This window comes from Mesoplodon bidens (assembly GCF_964165515.1).
Source record: "Mesoplodon bidens genome assembly, chromosome: 13".
Classification (NCBI taxonomy): Eukaryota; Metazoa; Chordata; class Mammalia; order Artiodactyla; family Ziphiidae; genus Mesoplodon; species Mesoplodon bidens.
In genome coordinates, this window is record NC_138169.1 from 1408745 (window position 1) to 1429204 (window position 20460).

At 55.8% G+C, this 20460-nt stretch overlaps 1 protein-coding gene across 1 annotated transcript in view; it reads left to right on the plus strand.

The window, feature by feature from the left end:
• The window catches only part of GALNT9 (polypeptide N-acetylgalactosaminyltransferase 9), a gene marked incomplete at its 5' end in the record, with an annotated part of 94473 nt that overhangs the window by 36408 nt on the left and 37605 nt on the right, over positions 1-20460 (plus strand). The window contains 3 exons of the mRNA XM_081252263.1: positions 6759-6925; positions 8915-9089; positions 13426-13623. Coding sequence (XP_081108389.1) covers positions 6759-6925; positions 8915-9089; positions 13426-13623 — 540 coding nt within the window. The remainder of the gene's footprint in view (positions 1-6758; positions 6926-8914; positions 9090-13425; positions 13624-20460) is intronic.

Genomic DNA, 20460 nt, shown 5'->3' on the forward strand with positions numbered 1-20460 from the left:
TCTCACCATCTCTCTGCTCTGCTACTGGCCTCATTGGCTTCATCCTGACCACTGGACGCAAGATGGATGCAGCTGCTCCAGCCTCACATCCTATCTCCCCAAGGCCCCAGCCAACCTCTCCATGGCTCTGACTGTGTGTCTGTTCCTGAGCCTATTGCTGAGCTGCCTGGTTCAGACCCAGTCACATCCCCCTTCTTCATCAGGAGCTGGGATTCCACCCAGTGACTTAGAATGTGACAGTGGGGGGTGAACCACACATGTTATGGGGGACAAGGAAGAGACTGAGCAGGACCACAGCAGACGTCCACAGCCTGAGACAGGATGGACAGGACTCCGGCTGGAGTTCGACTTTCAGGGGGAGGAAGGGACCTAGGGAGGGTTGCACTCCAGCTAACATCAGTCACTGGGCACGCCGGGCTGGGTGCCGGGAGCCTCATGATGCTGGAACGGTTGCCAAATCCCAGCCCCCCCAGGGCCAGACCCCAGATCCTGGACCAGGACTTCTCACCGGGCGATTTCACCCCGGGGCACATTTGGAGATGTCTGGAGGCATTCTGGGCTGTCTCAACCCGGGTAGGGGCCAAGGATGCTGCTAAGCACTGTATCACACACAGGACGACTGCCACAACAGAGAATTATCCGAATTATCCAGCCCCAAAAGTCCATAGGGCTGAGACTGGGAAACCCTGGTCTGGATGGATTAGAAGTGGCTCAGCCAGGACGGGAGAGACCCCCAAATAAGGCAGATGCCCCAAGCGGGGCGGGGGCACAGCCCTATCAAGGGCTCATGGGTGTGTGTGGTGTGTGTGAGTGTGGGCATGCATGTGCCCATGTGGTACGTGCACATGTATCCTCAAATTCAGCTCAAGGCTCAAGTTTAGACTTTTAACGTTTCCCTCACACAAAATTATTCAGAGCTCCGACACATGTCACAGCTTTAAATGTGCACCTCATGCCCCACCTTTGATTCCACCAGGAGCTGTGATTGGAAGCTTCTTAGATGTTGTGGATTGATGCCCACGGGGTGTCTGCCATTCTAGATGCTGTGAAGCAGTGACCTAACAAACCAGAGGCCCTGCCCGGGGGCTCCCAGCCCAGGGGAGAAAGAGCAGTCAGTGACGTGGCCGCGTGGGGGAGACGTGTGCTGAGTGGGGGAGGGCGTGCAAAGGCCCTGAGGCAGGAGCAGGCCCGGCGTGCTCCTGGAAGCACTGGGGCCATGTGGGGCCATTGAGTGAGCAAGAGGAAACAGACAAAGAGGTCAGGTCAGAGGGGGCCCAGCTCGCACATCCTAGAGACCGTGCCCTTTCTCAGCAGACGGTGAGCGCATCCAGGAAGAGGGTCAAGGGAGAGGCGGGGGAGACCGCAGTCAAGGCCAAGGCTTTGCCAGAGCAGGTGGGCCAGAAAGGGACCATGCTCATTGCTAAGGGGAGCATGTGGGGGGCAGCAGGAGGGAGGGCTCAGGGAGATGTCGTCTGGCTCTCTCCTGACCTGTACCTGTTGGCTGTAAGTCTGAACGTAGACATGTTACTCGGTCAAGTTGAAACCTTTAAAGTGTGTCACCCATCTTCCTTCAGTTTTACGGTGAACCAAGATCCTCCTCGTGTGGGAGCGCTCGGGGTCTCCCTCCACCTCCGGAGGCTCTGGAGGGGCCGATGGGGTCCTCCTGCCCCAGGGCCCGAGTCCCTCTGTCCTGGCCGCTGCCCCACTCCTGGGGCCCACCCTGGGTCACCAGGTTTACAAGCTCTCAGAGCCGCCCTCTTGCTGACCTCTGATTCTTTCCAATCACCATAAACGTGGTTTATTTTCTGTCGGACAGGAACAGGGCTTTCAATTACAGAGGAGAACCTTCCGGCTCCGCTTAGACCGACTCCTTCCAGGGCTGCAGCGTGGCGGCCAGTTTCGTTTCCCCTGCCCCACTGGGTGCCTCCCGGACTTCAGCGCAGGGACGGTCCCTGCAGGGTGGGGAGGACACTGAGCCCTGAATCTGAGGCCGATTCAGGTGCAGAAGGAAACCCAGAAACACAGCACCTCCTGCCCGGAGGAGGGAAGCAGGGACATCGTGGGACAGTCCCACCCAGAGGCCACAGGAGCTTGTGCAGGTGCAAAGGCAGGACAGGAGGACTCCGGCCTAAGGTCAAGTCCAAGTGCGCTACTGGCCAGGTGCCCAGGGTCAGAGACTGTAAAGAAAAGCTCAGGGGGAGGATGGTAATCGTCTTTGTCTTCCACGGGGTTTTAGGCGTGGGTTTCTTACTTCCTCACTGACGTCAGATCTCCCTGTGTGTGAGGAACATCCCCTTCGATCTGCTCAATATTTACTGATTGATTTTTATCTTTTTCGCCTGCACCGCTCGGCTTGCGGGGTCTTAGTTCCCCCACCAGGGATTGAACCCAGGCCACGGCAGTGAAAGCACCAAGTTCTAACCACTGGACCGCCAGGGCATTCCCTCTGCTCAATATTTAACACAACCAATTTTGTTTTCAACTGAGAAGGGGATTATATTATAAGGAAAACAGATTATTTTTATGCAAATTTGTGCTGGACAAAAATGAGCCATATATACTGCACGATTTCTAATTTAAACAACCATTTGTAAGCTGCATATGTTTCTAACGGGAGTGATCTGTGACGTGTAGATAAACAGAATAAAGTGAGAGAGCGCATCGCCCCATGGGAGACGTGCCCACACCCTCCTGCCGCGCTGGACGGCCCCGGTCCTGGCCTGGCTGGGCCCTCCTTAGCCTTCGGGTCTCGTTAGGGGCTGAGTTGTGTCCCCCGACCCCAATGCACAGGTTGAAGTCCTGACCCCAGGACCTCAGGATGTGACTGTGTGTGGAGACCGGGCCTTTACAGAGGTGACGGAGGTAAAATGAGGCCCTAGGGTGGGTCCTCATCCCATAGGACTGGTGTCCTTAGAAGAGGGGATCAGGGCACAGACACGCGCAGGGACGACTGCATGAGGACACGGGAGGACACGGCCGTCTACACACCCAGGAGAGAGGCCTCGGGGGGACCAGCCCTGCGACACCTCCATCTCGGACTTCCCGCCTCCAGGATGTGGGACCATAAATGTCTGGGTGTTTGCTTCGGCGGCCCTAGCAGCGTGACGCAGGTCTGGGCTCCCAGCACCTCCCCACGGCTCCCCCCGGCCTGGTCTAAAGACACCTCCCCATCCCGGCCCTCTTGACCCCATTGCCCCGTTCTGTCACTCCACAGGCCCACCCTCTCTGAAGTCAGATCCTGTTTCCTTGCTTCTCCCCTGTGCCCCACCGGTGGAAGCTGTGCGGGCAGGCACACCCCTGTCCTGCCCCCAGCCCCTGGAAGGGTGTCTCGTGCGGGTGTATCCCCGGGAGATGGCTGTGGACGCTGGAGGCTTCTCCACGGGCAGCAGGAGTTGGCTCTTACCGGTTGGAAGCTCTTAAGGATAGAGCCTCGTGGCCCAGTGGCCAAGCCTGAGAGGTCCATTGCCTCCTGACCTGCTCGTGGAGGGAGAGGAAGTAGGTGACAGCGCCCATGCCCCCCGAGTCCACCTGCTTCCCCCAAGCCCTGGACATGCGTGGAGGTTCCTGCTGAGCTGAGGATGCTTCACACTGAGACGGGGTGGGGGGAGCCATGAGTGTCAGGACTTGGCCCCGCGTGGCAGCCTGTTCACTCGTTCTTGTTCTTTCTTTCCCCTCGTCAACAAATGCTCATAAGCCCTACTGTGTGCGCAGCTCTGGGGTCTTGGGGTATGGCGGTGAAGGAGCAGCTCTTGGGGGGCCTGTGTTGGGGGTACAGAGACCCTAAAGCAGCCGCGTGAGGACGCCTAAGGATGGTGAGCTGGGGAGAAGGCACAGGAGGGCAGAGACCAGGCCTCTGGGGCGGGGCACTGCAGCCCCTCCCCCAAAAGCACCTGCGAACTCGACCTTCCCATATGCAGCTGCAGCCACAGTTTCTCTCAAGATGTATTTCCTTCCTCAAGGTGGTGTTTTTCCTGTTTTACACAATTTGCAAGTTCATGAAAATTGTGCATTCCAGCTTTTTTCCTCTACAGAAAAATGGAGTGAAGTTTTCTTGTCAGAAAGCACTTTTCTGAGTAATGAAATCTCCCCAGCAACACTGCAGCCCATATCAATGCGACAATGACGCAGGGCTCTTGTCCATCTTGAAGTCTGGCGCTCAAACCCCAGCTGTGAGCAGGGGCCAGAGGGCAGCCTGGGAGGGCAGGCAGGAGCACCACTTCTGCCTGCAGCTGGTGGCTTGGGTCCGGCTCTGACGCCAGCGTGAGCTATGGAAGGGGGGCGTTACCCCGCAGGAGCCTCATCTTCGAAACGGGGATATTAGGTTCCTGTTAGGGTTGCTTGGGAAAGCAGAGCGCGTGCTGCGTGCCGGGGGCCCTTAGCTGTTGCTCTCATCCTGATTGGTTGTCGTCATGATTGATTATCCATTAGTAGTATCATGATTGGTTATCATCTGTATCAGTTATCATCATTATTATCTATCACCATGATCAGTTATCCTCATGATTGGTTGATGTAGTTACTGTTTATCATGATTGGTTAGCCCCAGTATTGGTTATTTTTCTCAGACAGCTCTGGCCCACGTCCATCAGCCCCCGATAACTGCAATAACCTCCCCACCTTCAAATAAAACTCTTTCTCCAGGTGTGGGATAAGAATAACAGACTATGGGCTAAGTTGTGTCCCCCAAAAGCTATGTCCACACCTACCCCCCAGGACCTCAGAAAGTAACCTGATTAGGAAATGGGGTTGTAATTAGTTAAGATGAGGTCATACTGGGGCAGGGCGGCCACTAATCTAATGACCTTATGAGAGTAGGAATCACATGGGCACACAGGAGAAGGCTGTGATGGGAGCGAGCCCTTCCCAGCGTGGGCCCCGTGGGACTGCCCAGGTCACACGCCCACAGACATGGCCCTGCCTGTAAAATCCCTGCTTCATAAAAATCTGAGGTTTTCTGTTCTGCAAATACATGACCACTTTCTCTAAATGTCCTATGGGCATAAGAAAAAAATTTTCCGAGAAGGAATTAGGGGATTCGTTATGTAATTCCTTCATGGCCTTACTTTTTTCAGTCTGCTCAGTCTGAAGGTGATGCACGCTTGTAGACTTTTCTAGTAGTTTTTCCTTTTATACCCAGCTGCCAGGTCACTGTGTGATAATGGTTTATAACTAGTCTACCTCCTTCATCCTGTGTGATATCTGTGCTGAATTTCTGGTTTAGGGTGGGGTGGTATTTGTCTGGCATCCCTTTCTCACTTGATTATATTTCCAATCTTTTTAAAAAAAAATCACTCCTGGACTTCCCTGGTGGTGCAGTGGTTAAGAATCCGCTTGCCAATGCAGGGGACGTGGGTTCGAGCCCTGGTCCGGAAAGATCCCACATGCCGTGGAGCAACTAAGCCCGTGTACCACAACTACTGAGCCTGCACTCTAGAGCCCACGAGCCACAACTACTGAAGCCTGTGCACCTAGAGCCCATGCTCCGCAACAAGAGAAGCCACCACAATGAGAAGCCCGCACACCACAGTGAAGAGTTGCCCCCGCTCGCCACAACTAGAGAAAGCCTGCACGCAGCAACGAAGACCCAATGCAGCCAAAAATAAATAAATAAATAAATAAATTTATATAATTAATTAATTAATTAATTAAAAAATCACTCTATTTGAACTGTGTTTATTGTAAACTGCACACAGCAGAGCTGTGTGTGACTGAGTGAATGTGTGCATGTATAAGTGTGCTTTAGTGTGTATGTGTCTAACTTCATTGAAAAGCCTCTAAAAAAAAAAAAGAAAAGCCTCTGCCATTTTAAGGAGAGAGTAAGTTTATTTGCATTTATTGTAGCAGCCAACGTACTTGATTGGGTGCCTTCTGTCTTACTCTATTTTTTGTTCCTTTTTCCCCATTTCTCTAGTTTTGAGAGCTCCCTTTGCCCCTTTGTGAACTTATTCTACTGTATTATTACATTAACAGCCACTCACTGGCCTCATCCCACGCCCAACACGGAATATTTTGCTTTCCCTGCCCCCCATCTTTTCCCCTCCCCACAACCCTACAGCCAAGATAAGACCTTTGGAAGAAGATACTTCATCCTTCTATTTCACCCTCGATGCTAAGGTCAGGCGGAGGCCACGATTCGGCTGTCCCATGCAGACATCTCTCCTACTTCAGCAGCCCTCGTCTGGCACTAGCGCTCCACCCTCCTGGGCAGCCCAGCACTGTCTACTTAGACCCCACTTCAGGCGACAGTGCCCGCCGAGTGCAGGACCCACCCAGTAGACGCCACCTGTCCAGCAGCCGCCTGCGCCGTGACCACCCGGCGCTCAGATAGAGCTGGGCCTCAGGAGCTGACACGGGTTCCGGGCTGGGGCTCTCTCCCAGGCCCTCCACTGGACTGCACCGTGAGATGACCACCATTCCTTTCACCTCTCTTCCACGCCTTCCAAGGGCATCAAGGAAAACTGCTCCGTGTGATCCCAGTGGGACTTTACCCCGTACAAGTGCAGGTTCCCTGCCTTCCTGCACAGAGACAGCGGGGTTCAGGCTCAGAGCCTTGACGTCCAGAGCTTCTGGGACCAACGTCATCGTGCTGTTCCTCTCGCCGCGCTCGGTCCTTTTCCATCTGTGGCATTGCTGTTGCTCTTCCACTGGGAGCAGGATTTAGAACTGGTCCCAGTGGGCGTCCCGCGGGGGCCCCAGGCTCCCACCTCCCCATCACATCCCGACGCTGACCACGGCCCCCACCCCCGTCTCTCCCGCAGGTGCAGACAGATGACCTACTCGGACGACCTGCCCCAGATCTCCGTGGTGTTCATCTTTGTCAACGAAGCCCTCTCGGTCATCCTGCGCTCCGTGCATAGCGTGGTCAACCACACGCCCTCCCGGCTCCTCAAGGAGGTCATCCTGGTGGACGACAGCAGTGATAATGGTGAGTGGGACCGGCCGGCCCCCCGCGAGGGAAGCACGTCAGAGCCCTGGAGGCCAGAAGTCTGAATTCGGGCTGTGAGCAGGGCCACACTCCCCCCAGGGGCTCCAGGGGAGGCTCCTTCCTGCCTCTCCCAGCTTCTCCCGGCTGCTGGCATCCCTGGTGTCCCGGGCTTGGGGCCGCATCCCTCCCACCTCTGACTCCACCTTCACGAGGCCTCTTCCCAGTGTGTCTGTGTCTCTCCTCTTCTTCTAAGAACACTTGTCCTTGGATTTAGGGCCCACCCTAATCCAGAAGGCTTTCATCACAAGATCCTGAACTAGTTATATCCACAAAGATCCTATTTCCACTTGAGGTCTCATTCTGAGGCTCTGGGTGGACCTGGCAGGGTGCTACTCCACTCCTCCAGCCAGGAAGGCCCCCCAGCGTGCTGAGTTCTCCCATATGCTAATCGTACCTGGACAAAGCTCCAGTGGGAGCCTTGCTGGTGGGGAAGCTGCACTGGCGCTCACGGCCGGAACCTGGGCCCTTAGCGTGGCCCTGCGTCAGCCTCGGTCCAGCCCAGTGCGCTGTCCACACCCAGCAGGCACAGGGGCTCCGAGCCCCTAACAGGGCTCCGGAGGTGCCCCGCCTGCCCTCGACTGCGGTCCCCACACAAAGGTCCTGCTGCGCCGAGCCGGGCCTGCCGGGCCCTCCTGGTCCCCAGTCTCTCCCATCACAGCAGCCTCTCCTCCTCACCTCGGGGGGTGGGGGGCGGGTGGAGGAGAGCGGGGAGAGGCCTCCCAGAGCCCTCCAGGATGGTAGAGGTGCCGCCCTTGGGCCTGAAGGAGCTCCAGCCCTGCACGTGCTCTGTGTCTACGCCGGGGTGGGGTGGGGGGGAGAGCCCCGCCCAACACCGTCAAGGGAGCAGGGAGCGGGCGGCTGGCGCCGGCCTGCGGGGCCCTGGAGAGGGCAGGACAGAGCACAGGGAGGCTGCTTCTGGAACCCCTGGCTGCTGCGGCTGGGGGCACCCCTGGGACCAGGGCTGCCCTCACAGGAGCGTCCACTGGAGCCTGGTGATTGAGGGGGAGGGATGGAGACAGGCCGCCCCTGCACGTGCTCAGCCGACCCGGAGGAGCCCCCGCCTCACTCAGATGCCCACTCCCTTCTCCCCTTTTTCTTTTTCCTACCGGCTAAAGTCTGTTATTCTTGTGACTTATTTTGTTGCTTGCACTTTGGGCCACTGGGAGCTTCCTCACATAGACGCCTGTGCGCTCATCAGTTTTTTAATAATTTACTGAGTTGAAATTCTCATAACATAAAATTAACCATTTACAAACTAAGTGTAGAGTTCAGGGTATTAAGTACATTCACACCATTGTGCAACCGTCACCATCATCAGCTCCAGAACGTTTTCACTTTCCCAAAGTGGAACTCCGTCCCCATGAAACACTAACTCCCCACCACCCTCCCCGAGCCCCTGGCACCCAACACCCTGCCTTCTGTCTCTGTGGATTTGTCTGCTCCAGGGACCTCAAATAAGCGGAATCACACAGGATTGGTCATTGGCTACTGGATTATTTCACTGAGCATCATGTCCTCAAGTGTCTCCACGTAGTAACATGTGTCAGAACTTCCTCCTTTCTCAGGCTGGATCATGTTCCATTGTGTGGATGGACCACACTTTGTTTATCCATCCACCTGTCCATGGACTGCCTTCCTTTCTACAGCTGAGTAATTCAGCCCCGTTTTCTCCTGTCTTTATAACACGTGCCTCTGTCTGACTCAGTCTGTCTTGATAGTTCATTGTCTCTCCCGCTGGAATGCAGCTCCATGAGGTGGGCTCTTACCTCTCCGAGGTCCCCCCCCAGCACCCCGAACCCACATCCAGCAACGGTGGGTCCTCTTAAATGTTTATGAAATATGCATCCAGGGCACACAACGACCGTGGGTCTCAGTGACCTCAGGCCCTCCCAAGGTGTCACGCCCAAAATATCTCTGTGTCCCCCGCAGTGGAACTCAAGCTCAACCTGGACCAGTACGTCAGCAAGAGGTACCCGGGCCTTGTGAAAATCGTCCGAAACAGCAGGAGAGAAGGCCTGATCCGGGCTCGGCTGCAGGGCTGGAAGGTCGCCACGGCCCCTGTCGTGGGCTTCTTTGACGCCCACGTGGAGTTCAGCATGGGCTGGTAAGGGCGGGGCCGGGCCCTGGGCGGGGTCGGCGGGGTCTGCTGACGCCTGCAGGACCCCCGCAAAGAGGATGAGCCTGGCAGGGCTGGGGGCAGCTGAGTCCAGCCACGTGGCCAGTCCATGTCCAGCTCCTGGACCCAGAACCCTTTTTATGTTGCGTAGATATGAAGATTGATCTGTATCCCCACCTTGTCCCCAAAGGAATTTGGCCAGTCATTCCAGCAGGTGACAGTCAAATGAGGCTGTTCATGTGACCTCAGGCCAGGGGAATACACAAAGGTTGGGGGCAGTTGCTGCATGAACACGTGGTCTGTGGGGTCTCAGTTAATGGAGACCTAAGTCTAGGGCACAAGTTGGAAGCAATTTCTCATCGTTATGGAAAATTCTAGATCAAAGCATCCACCCATTCTCTCCCACCCATCCATGCAGGGGTGAGGTGGGCTTCTAATGAGAAACCTGGAGGGAGATGTGGCCAGGGGAGCGGCAGGGATACCTCGGTGACTCAGGAGCACCTGCGCAGTGCCCCGGGGCCTGCCCCACAGGAAGGCTGGGACACCTGTCCTGGATTTGTGTTTGTCCTGGGGAGGCAGGGGCCCTGCAGGTCCTCAGTACTCAGTGTGGACCCCAGGCCAGCAGCATCCGCAGCCCCCGAGAGCTCGCAGGATATGCAGCTCTGTGTGACCTACGCTCTCTGGGTGGGACCCAGGGGTCTGTGCTCTCCCACCCGGGACTCTCACGAGGCTGTGCCCAAAGGTGGCCAGCGAGGCTTTAAGAACAGAGGCATCTGTCCAGCAAAGTATCCACATCCAAAGGGGAGGCGGGCATCCACACGGGGCGTCAGAGCTGGGCTTGGTCCTGGTGCCTCTCTCCAGACCCTGTGGTCCCTAGGCCAGCCGTGAGCTGATGCAGGTGCCTGAGGATGTGTTGATAGAGCAGCAGGATGTGCTTCAGAGTTTTCTGGAAAGCGCCCACTGGGCTCTTGGCATGTTTCCTTATTTTCCTGTCGGGCGCCTGCATCTGGAAGGCGCCACCCCCCGCCCCCAGCAGCCCTCACTCCCTCCAGGACCTGCAGTGGATGCGAGAGGACTAAATTGCAGCAGGCGGGGAGGGCAGAGGGGGGCCCCCCGCGGGAAGGCTCCCGGTGTGCAGAGTTGCAGCGTGACGCTCGGCCCGCCAGCATGATGCGAGAGCTTGAGCCCCTGGCGGGGGGCGGGGACCTCAGTTTCCTCCGGTGCTGAGTGGGGATGTTACAGAGTGAGACTGTTGCCAGGGTTACACGTGTGATGCTTGTAAGCCACACCCTGCACCCGACGGTGCCGGCTCCGGCGCACAGGCGTCAGGCAAGTGTCTAACTGGGACTGCAAACCAGGACCCCAGGGGACCACCTGTGTTGGAGCGGGCTGGGACACGAGCGGGTGAAGGGAGGGTCACCCAGGGCGTGAGTGTCCTGGGGCCGCCATAATGAATGACCAAAGGCTGGTGGCTCAAAACAACAGAAATTCACTCTCTCACAGCTCTGAGGCCAGAAGTCAAAGTCAAGGTGTGGGCAGGCCTGCACGCCCCCCAGAAGCTCTAGAGGAGGAGCCTGCCCCCTTCCCAGCTCTGGGGGCTCCAGGGGCCCAGGGCTGTGGCCACGTCCCTCCATCCCCGCCTCCATCATCGCGCTGCTTCTCCTCTGTGTCCGCATCTCAAACCTCCCTCTCCTTTGCCTTAGAAGGAGACATCTTGCATTCAGGGCCCAGCCCAATCCAGGTTGATCTCATCTTGGGCTTTTTAACTGAATTGCATCTGCAAAGACTCTATTTCCAAATAAGGTCCCATCCCAGGTTCCAGATGGACAAATCTTTGCGGGAAGACACCGCTCAACCCTCTCCCAGCTTCTGGGGGCGCCAGGAGTCCCTTGGTTTGTGGCCGCATTCCTCCAATCTCTACCTCCGTCTTCACACGGCTTCTCCTCTCTGTGTGACTGTGTCTCTCTCTCCTCTTCTCTCTTCTAAGTACCCTTGCCAGTGGGTTTAGGGCCCACCCAGGTCACCCAGGATGATCCTGTCTCGAGATCCTTAAGTTAAACCCACAGTGGGAGGGTCTGCAGGGGGTCTACAGTGGGCGGGGAGCAAGAGCCCTGCACCCAGGTGCAGCCTGCAGCACCTACCAGATGAGCCGCAGGGAAAAGTCAGCCCCACGGTGGGTGGGCAGCTTGCCCTGTTTCAAGAGAAACTAAAGCTCACCGTTTTTATATCAAATCTCCCACATTATACCTTCAAACTCTGTGAAGCCTAAACTAAGACGCTCACTGAGATACTCCCTTGGGGGAGATGCGAGGGCTGCGGATGCCATAAGGAGGCATTCGTGGTGGACGCGCTGATCAAGCCCCACAGCGCCTGGCCAGTGTCCCCAGCTGGGGGCCACGAGGGTCTGGCCTTCGGGGTCTCTCAAAGTTCTTGGTTTTCCTAACGGCTCCTGCTGGTTGGACCAGGGCTTTGGTGCCTGGTCGGCAGGTGAGTGGAGCCCTCTCCTTCCACGTTCCCTCCACTCTCGCTGTGGCATCTCAGTCACCCCAGGACCACGAGCTTGTTCTCAGCGCTGGTTCTGTGCCAGTACGTTCCTGACCGAGATTCGACTTCTTTCTGCTTTGACTTCCCCTGCTGGCCCCCGTTTCCCTCTCCTCTGCCACCCTCAGCAAGCGAGTCTTCTCTTCCCATGACACCTGTCACGGTCTATCATTAATGACGTGTTACGGTCTGCCCTCCCCACCAGGGTCACTCCATACTGTTGTTCAGGTTGTGCACTGCACAGCTGTACTCGGAGGCCTTTCTGTCCCTCTAATATACGTTAAACTCCCTGGAGCACTTGGAGGGCATTTGGGAGAACCACAAGTCTACCACATCGAAAGGGAACTTTAAACCGGTGTAACTTTAATTTTCACAACTGAAAACCCGGTTATCCATCTGCAAATAGCCCTCCCCTCCAAGAATTGCCTCCACAGAGATCCTGCCTTATTAGCAGATGTGGCATTTGCAGAGAGCTTTTCATTTCTGAAGCACTCTGCTAACAGTAATTAATTAATCCTCCTCACGAAGCTGAAAGGCAGGTAAATACCAGGCTCTCGCTTGGAAGCACAGGAAGGAAGGCGGGCCACGTGGTGAATCTCGCCAGGCAGAGGGTCAGGGAACTGCCCCAGCCCCACCCTGCCCCCACCGTCCCTGCCTGAGCTTGGCCCCCTGTCCCCCTGCAGCGTTCGTCTCTCTGGCTGCCCCGTCAGTGCCCTGCTCACAACCATGTTGAACTCCAGCTTGGTGACAGGCCCTCGGGCAGCATCTCATCCTTGCGGTAGACAAGGCCGTCTCTGGGGTCAAGCTGAACCTGCTTGCCTCTTGGACTCCTGCAAGGAGCATCCGCAACCGACAGCCCATGGCCTCTGGTCCCTCTCCTCTCTGGCTTCGTTGCCTCTACTGCCCCCACCTCTCCACTCCAGGCCCCTGGCCGCTCCCCGAGTACACCAGCACATCCCAGGGGCTCAGCGCTGGCTGCTCCCTCTGCGTGGAGCACCGCCCCCCCCGCCCACAGCTCTCCCAACCACCTGCTACTTCCTACACCTCCGTCTGGTCACCACCCAGGCCAACTTACACCAGGCACCCCATTTAACAGTGCAATTCCAAATCACCCTTACTTGCTGTCTTCTTCCACCACAACAGCTAGCACCGCCTCATGTATTATATCATTTATTTATAGATTCTTGTCTGTCCCCTGACCCCCACCCAGTCAGGGCCACCACGTACTGCTGTGTAGGCTGTGCACTGCACAACAGCCCCTGGTAGCCTTTCCGTCCCTTCAGTGTGTCCTAAGTTCCCTGAGGCATGGATTTTTTTTCTTTTCTAGGTCGTGAATGTACTCCGGTGTGTTAAAACAGGGTGTGGCACATAACAGGTCCTCAGTTCATGCTTGTAAATGAACGTATGGCCACCCGTGCGGGGAAGGAGGGCTGGGAAGTGGGCTGCGCTGGAGGGACAGACCGAGCTGACCCACAGGGCCTCTGGAGCCAGGACGGCCCCGTAGAGATTGGGCCCAATCGTGTGCCCGTATCCCTGGTGTCCATCAGTCCTTAGCCACGGGCTGCCCCGGGAAGGGCGAGACCTCGGCAGGCGGCTCTGCAGCCCAGGCGACCCTGGGGCTTCCAGAGGTGAAGCCCTTGGATCTGCCGTCCGCAGGCGCCATCAGACCCTGGTGTGGCCACCTCCCTGGAGGAGGCCTGGCTCCGGCCCCCCCACCTGGGGGAAGGGGGGCGGGGGCTCCTGGCATCCATGCCTTTCCACATGGACATGCACCGCCCCGCAGGGCCGAGCCCGCCCTCTCGCGGATCCGGGAGGACCGCCGGCGCATCGTCCTGCCGGCCATCGACAACATCAAGTACGACACGTTTGAGGTGCAGCAGTACGCCAGCGCGGCCCACGGCTACAACTGGGGCCTCTGGTGCATGTACATCATCCCGCCCCAGGACTGGCTGGACCGCGGTGACGAGGCAGCGCCCATCAGGTGAGCCGACCCCCGGGGCCCCTGGGGCAGGGCCTGCCCTGGAAGGAGCCAGGACAGCGTGAGGTGGCGGTGGGGCAGGGCTGCCGCGGGGGGCTCGGGGGCTGGAGGGACGGGGCTGCTCCTCTGCAGAAAGCCAGGGCCTGGCGCCATGTGGGGAAGTACATGTGGTGGCATGCAGCGTCTGCCCAGATGTGCAGAGGGACGTGGGGGTGTGATGGGGAAACTTGGGAGTGGCTCCAGTTTGTGACCTGAGAGATGATGGGGTCGGGCGGGGGCGGGGGAGAGGGAGGGAGACAGACAGACAGACAGACAGACAGAGCTAACACCCAAAGAGAAAGAGTCAGTAAAAGAGACTGAGAAAAGGAACACAGACATGGAGAGAGCAGAACAGGGGACTCGCCAAGGAAAGTGAGAGGGAACAAGAAAGAGAGATGCACAGAGGGAGAGAGAGTCAGGGTAGGGGGCAGGGAGACCAAGAGACAAAACCAGGGAGGCGTCATGGAGTGGAGAGGACGAGAGACGCAGAGAGGGAGACAGGGAGGGAAAGGAGACAGAGACCTAGAGAGAACGAGGGAGAGACAGACGCACAGACAGACAGAGGCAGAGACAGCGCCACAAGGGTCAAAAACACGAGCCGGGGAGCGGGGCAGAGACCTGGAGGCCACAGATGCTGTGTGTGCTACAGAGACCCCAGGCGTTTCCGCAGACCCCAGAGATTGGCCTGCAAAGCATTTATTCTGTTTTGAATCGGTTCCCAAACATGAAAACGGAGAGATTTTCACATGTTAAAAATACACAACCCAGGGACTTCCCTTGTGGTGCAGTGGTTAAGACTCCGCTCTCCCAATGCAGGGGGCCCAAGTTCGATCCCTAGTCTGGGAACTAGATCCCACGTGCATGCCACAACGAAGAGTTTGCATGCCACAACTAAGGAGCCCGCCTGCTGCAACTAAGACCCGGCACAACCAAATAAATAAATAAATAAATAAAATATTTAAAAATAATGCACAACCCAGGGTTCCCTGGTGGCACAGTGGTTGGGAATCCACCTGCCAATGCAGGGCACACAGGTTCAAGCCCTGGTCCGGGAAGATCCCATATGCTGCAGAGCAATGAAGCCCGTGCGCCACAACTACTGAGCCCGCGTGCCACAACTACTGAAGCCCGTACGCCTAGAGCCCGTGCTCCGCAACAAGAGAAGCCACTGCAGTGAGAAGCCCGTGCACCACAACGAAGAGTAGCCCCCGCTCGCCGCAACTAGAGAAGAAAGCCCGTGTGCAGCAGTGAAGACCTAATGTAGCCACAAATAAATAAATAAAATAAATTAGAAAAAAACCTCAGCCCAGCATCTTTATAAAAACGGGAAGGTGCACGTTCTCACAAGGCAGCGGTCCCTGGGGCTGAGAAGCAGTCCCCTGTCTAAACAGGGTGGTGGTCTCCAGTTCCCGAAATCCCCACCACTCCCCATTGTCTCCCTGATGCTCTGCCTTCCTGCCTGCGCTGTCGTTTCTTGCACCTGGCTTGCTTTGTTTGTTTCCATCACCGACTGAGCTTCTGTAGTTTGCAGCCTTTCCTTCCACTTCCCTAGTCTGCTGAGCCCCTGGGAAATCTATGTTTCCAAATCTAGTGGGGCTACCACTTCCTCCTGGGGGCCCAGCAGGATGGAGGTATTTTTTTCCTGGAGTGAATGTGCATCTGCAGGATCTGTTGACACCTTGGAGCCTTGACCAGGTCTCCCCCTGTAGAGGTTTGGATTTTAGGGCCTCAGGCTGGGACCCCTCCTGCCTCATCTGTACAAACTGATGTGTCCCTGCTGAAACAAGCCACTCTGCCCGCAAGTGACCAAGACCATCCCTCACTGCGCCTTTGATAGCTCTCTCTTCCCCTAGGAGTGTCTTACGGGGGCTTCCGGGCACCTACCCTCCATTAGCAAAGAGCCATCCAGCGAGAAATTGTCTCAGAGCAGCCTGGATGCCCCGAGCTGCAGGAAGGATGCTCTGGCCAGATTGTGTGTTGTTTCAAACTTTGGTCCTTATTAGTATTACCTGGAGAGCATTTGAAAACCCTGATGCCCAAAACCCAAATAAAAAATGGGCAAAGGCCTTGAACAGATACTGCACACAGGAAGGTAGACAAAATGCGAACACACTCATAGAAAAACGCCCACCACGGAGTCGCACAGTGTCCCAGTGAGGGGCCCTGCACGCCTGCTAGAATGGACAGACAGACCGGTGGCAGCGGGGTCTGGTGACACGGAGTAGTCGGAACGCTCAGCACGGCCGGTGGGAGGAGGCGTCGGCAAGGCCACTTTGTAAAACTGGCAGCTTCTCAAAGAGGTAAAAACACTTCCTGTATGACCAGCCGCTCTACCCCAGGTGTCTTCCCAAAAGAAATGAAAACACACGTCTACAAAAGACGGCTGCGAATGTTTGTGGTGGCAGCTTTATTCACAACAGTCCCGAATTGGACCCAAATGTCCACCAACAGGTGACTAGATAAACGAAGCATAACCTGTCTATGTAACGGGAGACTTCTCAGAACTAAAAGGGAATAAATCTTTTTCTCAAAGCCCTGCCTGTGATGCTTCAGGACGGCCCCCAGACCCCCGGCCCCTCTTCCTGGGGAGAGCAGAAGTCACTCTGAATCCCATCTCAGTGTGCACGGCACCCAGGGAGCCAAGAGTGGCGTAACCACATCCTTCAAGTTCTAGAAAAGGCCGCCTCTGAGTTACAGTGTGTTGCCTTGATTGTACCGTGTATGTTTTGAAATTGGAACCAATGTTTACACTTAAAGAGATTGCACATGAAATTGATATCTACTCTCTGAAACGTAGAAGATTCTGGAAAGCCCAGGCCCCCATTCCTACCTGGTGACGATCCACTGGAGCTACCGATCCCCCGGGAGGGGCAGCGCCACAGTCCCCACCACTCCCAGCAGCCTGCTCCACTCGCCCCGCGAGCTGGAGGGTCAGGAGGAACAGGACTCCAGGGGCAGCCTCGAGGTCCTTTGCTTCCAACGTTGTTATCCAGAGGACGGCCCTACTCTCCCCCTTCTCAGGGAAGGGTCTTCACACAACCTCCCCGCAGCAGCAGACCCCTCGGGAGAAGCCCTGGCACCCCAGTGCCTGCAGAAAAGGCTCCTGGCCACCCTCTGATGGAGCCCCTCACCCTGCGCATCCCGAGACCCTGACCCCAGGCTGGGAAACTGCATCCCCGGGGACAGCGCAGGCCTGGAAGGGTCTCTCCTGAAAACCACCCTGGGATTTCTCGTTTCCCTCGGACCTGGGCGCGGAGCCGCCGCCCTTTTCCTGAAGGAAGCAGCTCGCACACCCACCCTGGAGCCTGGGTGGGAAATTAGCCCGGGAGAGGCTGATGTGTGAAGATTTCCTTTAGGAAATTTCCCTACCATTCATTATCCTTGAAGCTCAAGGAAGAAAAAGGAGTGAAAAGAAGGCTTGGATTGGTGGAGGGAAGTACCTCAGTCTTGACAGAAGGAGAAAGACGGCTTCCCCCGCATGTGGAAAGGAGTGAGGGGCCCGCAGGCCTGGTGTGGGCCCAGGGGTCCTGCATGCTGGGGGCGGCTGGCCGCACACGCAAACCCTGTCACTGAAATGGAGCTGCTTCCCGGGTCTGAAGAGGTCAAAACGGGACCCGTGACCAGTGGCGTGTTTGTCCCCGTCTCCACATGGCTCAGCTGCTACCAGGGTGCGGGTGCGGAGCATCTTGGCTGCGTCGTATGGACCCCCGCCTCGGGAAGGGCAGTGCAGCCCCTTGGCGCACGCGGCTCACGTCTTCCAGGGGCCGTGGAGCTCGTGTGAGGGTTTGCACCCCGTCCCCCACAGGGGAGTCCAGCTCCGGGCCAGTGTGTCTGGTGGACGCGGAGGGACCGTGGGTGTAAGTCGGCTACCAGTGGGGCCAGAGGAGACCGGAGGAAAGGGGGACGCTCTGGGGGTGGCAGAGGGGCCCCTCCCAGCACCCAGTCCCCCCACCAAGCCGGGGAGCGTGGAACGAGCCCCCAAGTAACACACGCACACTCACACACACATGCGCAAACTCACACACAGATGCACACACGTGCATGGAGACGCACACACAGATACAAATGCAAGCACACAGACACATGTACACACTCACACACACAAAACCACACATAGACCCGCCCACCCAGACACACACGCACACACACACACACATACGCGCAAGACCACACATAGACCCGCATGCACACACACATTCACACATAATTGCTTCTCCGGTCACGGTGGTAGGATAGTGACATTTTCCTGCTGACTTGTCACTTACCCTCTCCTGAGCCGTCACTTCCCGTGGTGCTGGGGGTCTTGGTAAGCACCTCGCCTGCTGGGTAAGTAACAGTCCATCAAAGGGATGGCTCGAAATTCATTCGACCGTCTACACTGATGGACTGTAAGTTGATTTCCCTTTGGCCACTATAACTCACGCTGCAGTGCACAGCTTTGTGCGAATAGCTTTTGAATTAGTCTCCTAGGATAAATGCCAGCTGTGGAATCAGGGGATAAAATAATAACAGCAAACGGTTCCCAGGCTCCAGACACTCCTCTATGCAGTTTTCATGTGCACAGCAGCCTGTGGAGGAGGCACCATCCTGCCACGTTATGGGTGGGGAAGCCGAGCCCAGAGAAGCTGAGTGACTTGCCCGAGGTCACACAGCCGGTGCACACCGAGCCGGGTCGTCGTTGCATCACTGCACAGGTATTGCTGGCTCTCTATTCATAGCTTTGGACTTTTCCAAGGCAGTTGAGCCACAACCCACACCAGTCTCTCCACAAACTCGCCACCAGTGCGTGTGACCCCTGCACCCGGTTTGGCAGCGAGTCTGCAAGATTCTGCACACACCTTCCCTGTGCTTGTGCTGATTGCCTGGCCGTGCCCTGCCTGCGAGCACGTGTTCTTCCTCAAGATGCCAAGAGCAGATGACTCTCTTGTCCCTTGTCACTCTCCTGAAGGCTGAAGGACCCATTTGTGATCTTAATTCTATCCGCTCCTATTTACACAGAACTCTGGAATTCCATGGACTCGAGGATGTGTATTGTCTATGTGTGGGTGTCTGGGTGTGTCTCTGTGTGTGCATGTGTTGTATGTGTATCTCTGTGTGTGTTCACTGCAGGCGTGGGTCTGTGCTTATGTGTGCGGGGGGTGCACATGTGTGTTTCTCTGGGTGTTATGTGTGCATATATATGTGTGTCTGCATGTACCTGTGTGCATCTGGGTGTGTACGTGTAGGTCTGTGTATCTGTGGGTACATTTGTGGGACCATGTACGTGTATTACATGTGTCTGTATATTTGTACCTCTGTTTGTTGGGTGTGTGTCTGGCCTTGTAGGCGGTGTGTTGCGTGTGTGTCTACATGTGTCCGTGTACCCGTGTGTGCCTGTATGTATGTTGCATGTGTGTATTTGTGCATGCATGCGTGTGTGTTGTGTGCATCCATGCATCTGTGTGTATCCCCATGTCTGTTGCCTTTACAAGGCAGGAGCCCAGGTGAGGACCCTTTGCAGAGATGCTGCTTGCTATATCCCGGCATGCTGCACATCAGCCCTGATATAAGGATGCCCCCAGGACGACAAGTCTCCCCCTGCCTGGCCAAACCTGAGAACCCCTCCGCCCTGGCTGTTTTCTGTAAACACAGCAAGAAGTTCTCATGCAAATAAATTCAGTGCCAGCTGATTCTGCTTCCATCGCCTTCTGAGTTTAAGTTTATTTTGGAACTCTGAGCAGTAATAAAAAAATTATTGCTAGCTACAACAGACTTGGCAGGGATTTGGTAGTTATTCACCAGAGATCACCTGAGATTTTTGTGTCGTTAAGAAAATGAGAGAAATATCTCTCTTTCGCTGGTGAACTATAACTTAAACCCTCAAACGCTTGCTATTACACATCACAGATGACATTAAAATTTCATTGCTGTTAGATTTGTGGCTCAAATGTCATGACTGAACAAATTGGATCTTTTTACAAATAAAAGGATAATCGCCTTTTAATGCCTCTGTTATTCTTGGACAACTTATGGGCATTTGCTTCTGATGTCCTAGTCACATTTAAAAGAAATGCTTCTTTTAAATTGTGATTGAGAACAATTTATCATGGCGTTTTCATGAGTGACTTCATACCTGTGGGAGCAGCGGGAGGGCACAGTGGGGGAAACAGAGCAGGAAACAGCCTTAGCCTTCAGCCTTGCTAGGACCACAGGGGCCTTCGGGGACAATGGGGAGCCTTTTTAAAAAATATATATTTGTTCTATTTATTTATTTTTGGCTGCATTGGATCTTCTTTGCGGTGCGTGGGCTTCTCACTGCGGTGGCTTCTCTTGTTGCAGAGCACAGGCTGTAGGCACACGGACTTCAGTAGTTGTGGCTCGCGGGCTCTAGAGCGCAGGCTTGGTAGTTGTGGCGCGCGGGCTTAGTTGCTCCGTGGCAAGTGGGATCTTCCCTGAGCAGGGATCGAACCCTTGTCCCCTGCATTGGCAGGCAGATTCTTAACCACTGCGCCACCAGGGAAGCCCCAGTGGGGAGCCTTTACTAGTCCTCTCAGAGCTCGGAAGAAACTAAGCCCTCAGCCTACAAGGGAGGTGTCTTTGTTTTGAGGGAAACACGTCCTTCAAAAGCTTGGAAGGTCCTGCTTTCTTACAAAACAGAGACTATGCCTACTTCTTGCTAGCAAGATATTTTTCTGTTCTCTTTCCTTTCTCTTTTCTATCCCCTCCAACTAATAGGCACTCAGTATATCCTGCATTCATGATGTGAATGTATCAGGAATGAATGAATGAGCCAGCAAATGTGCAGGTCTATTCACAGGGACA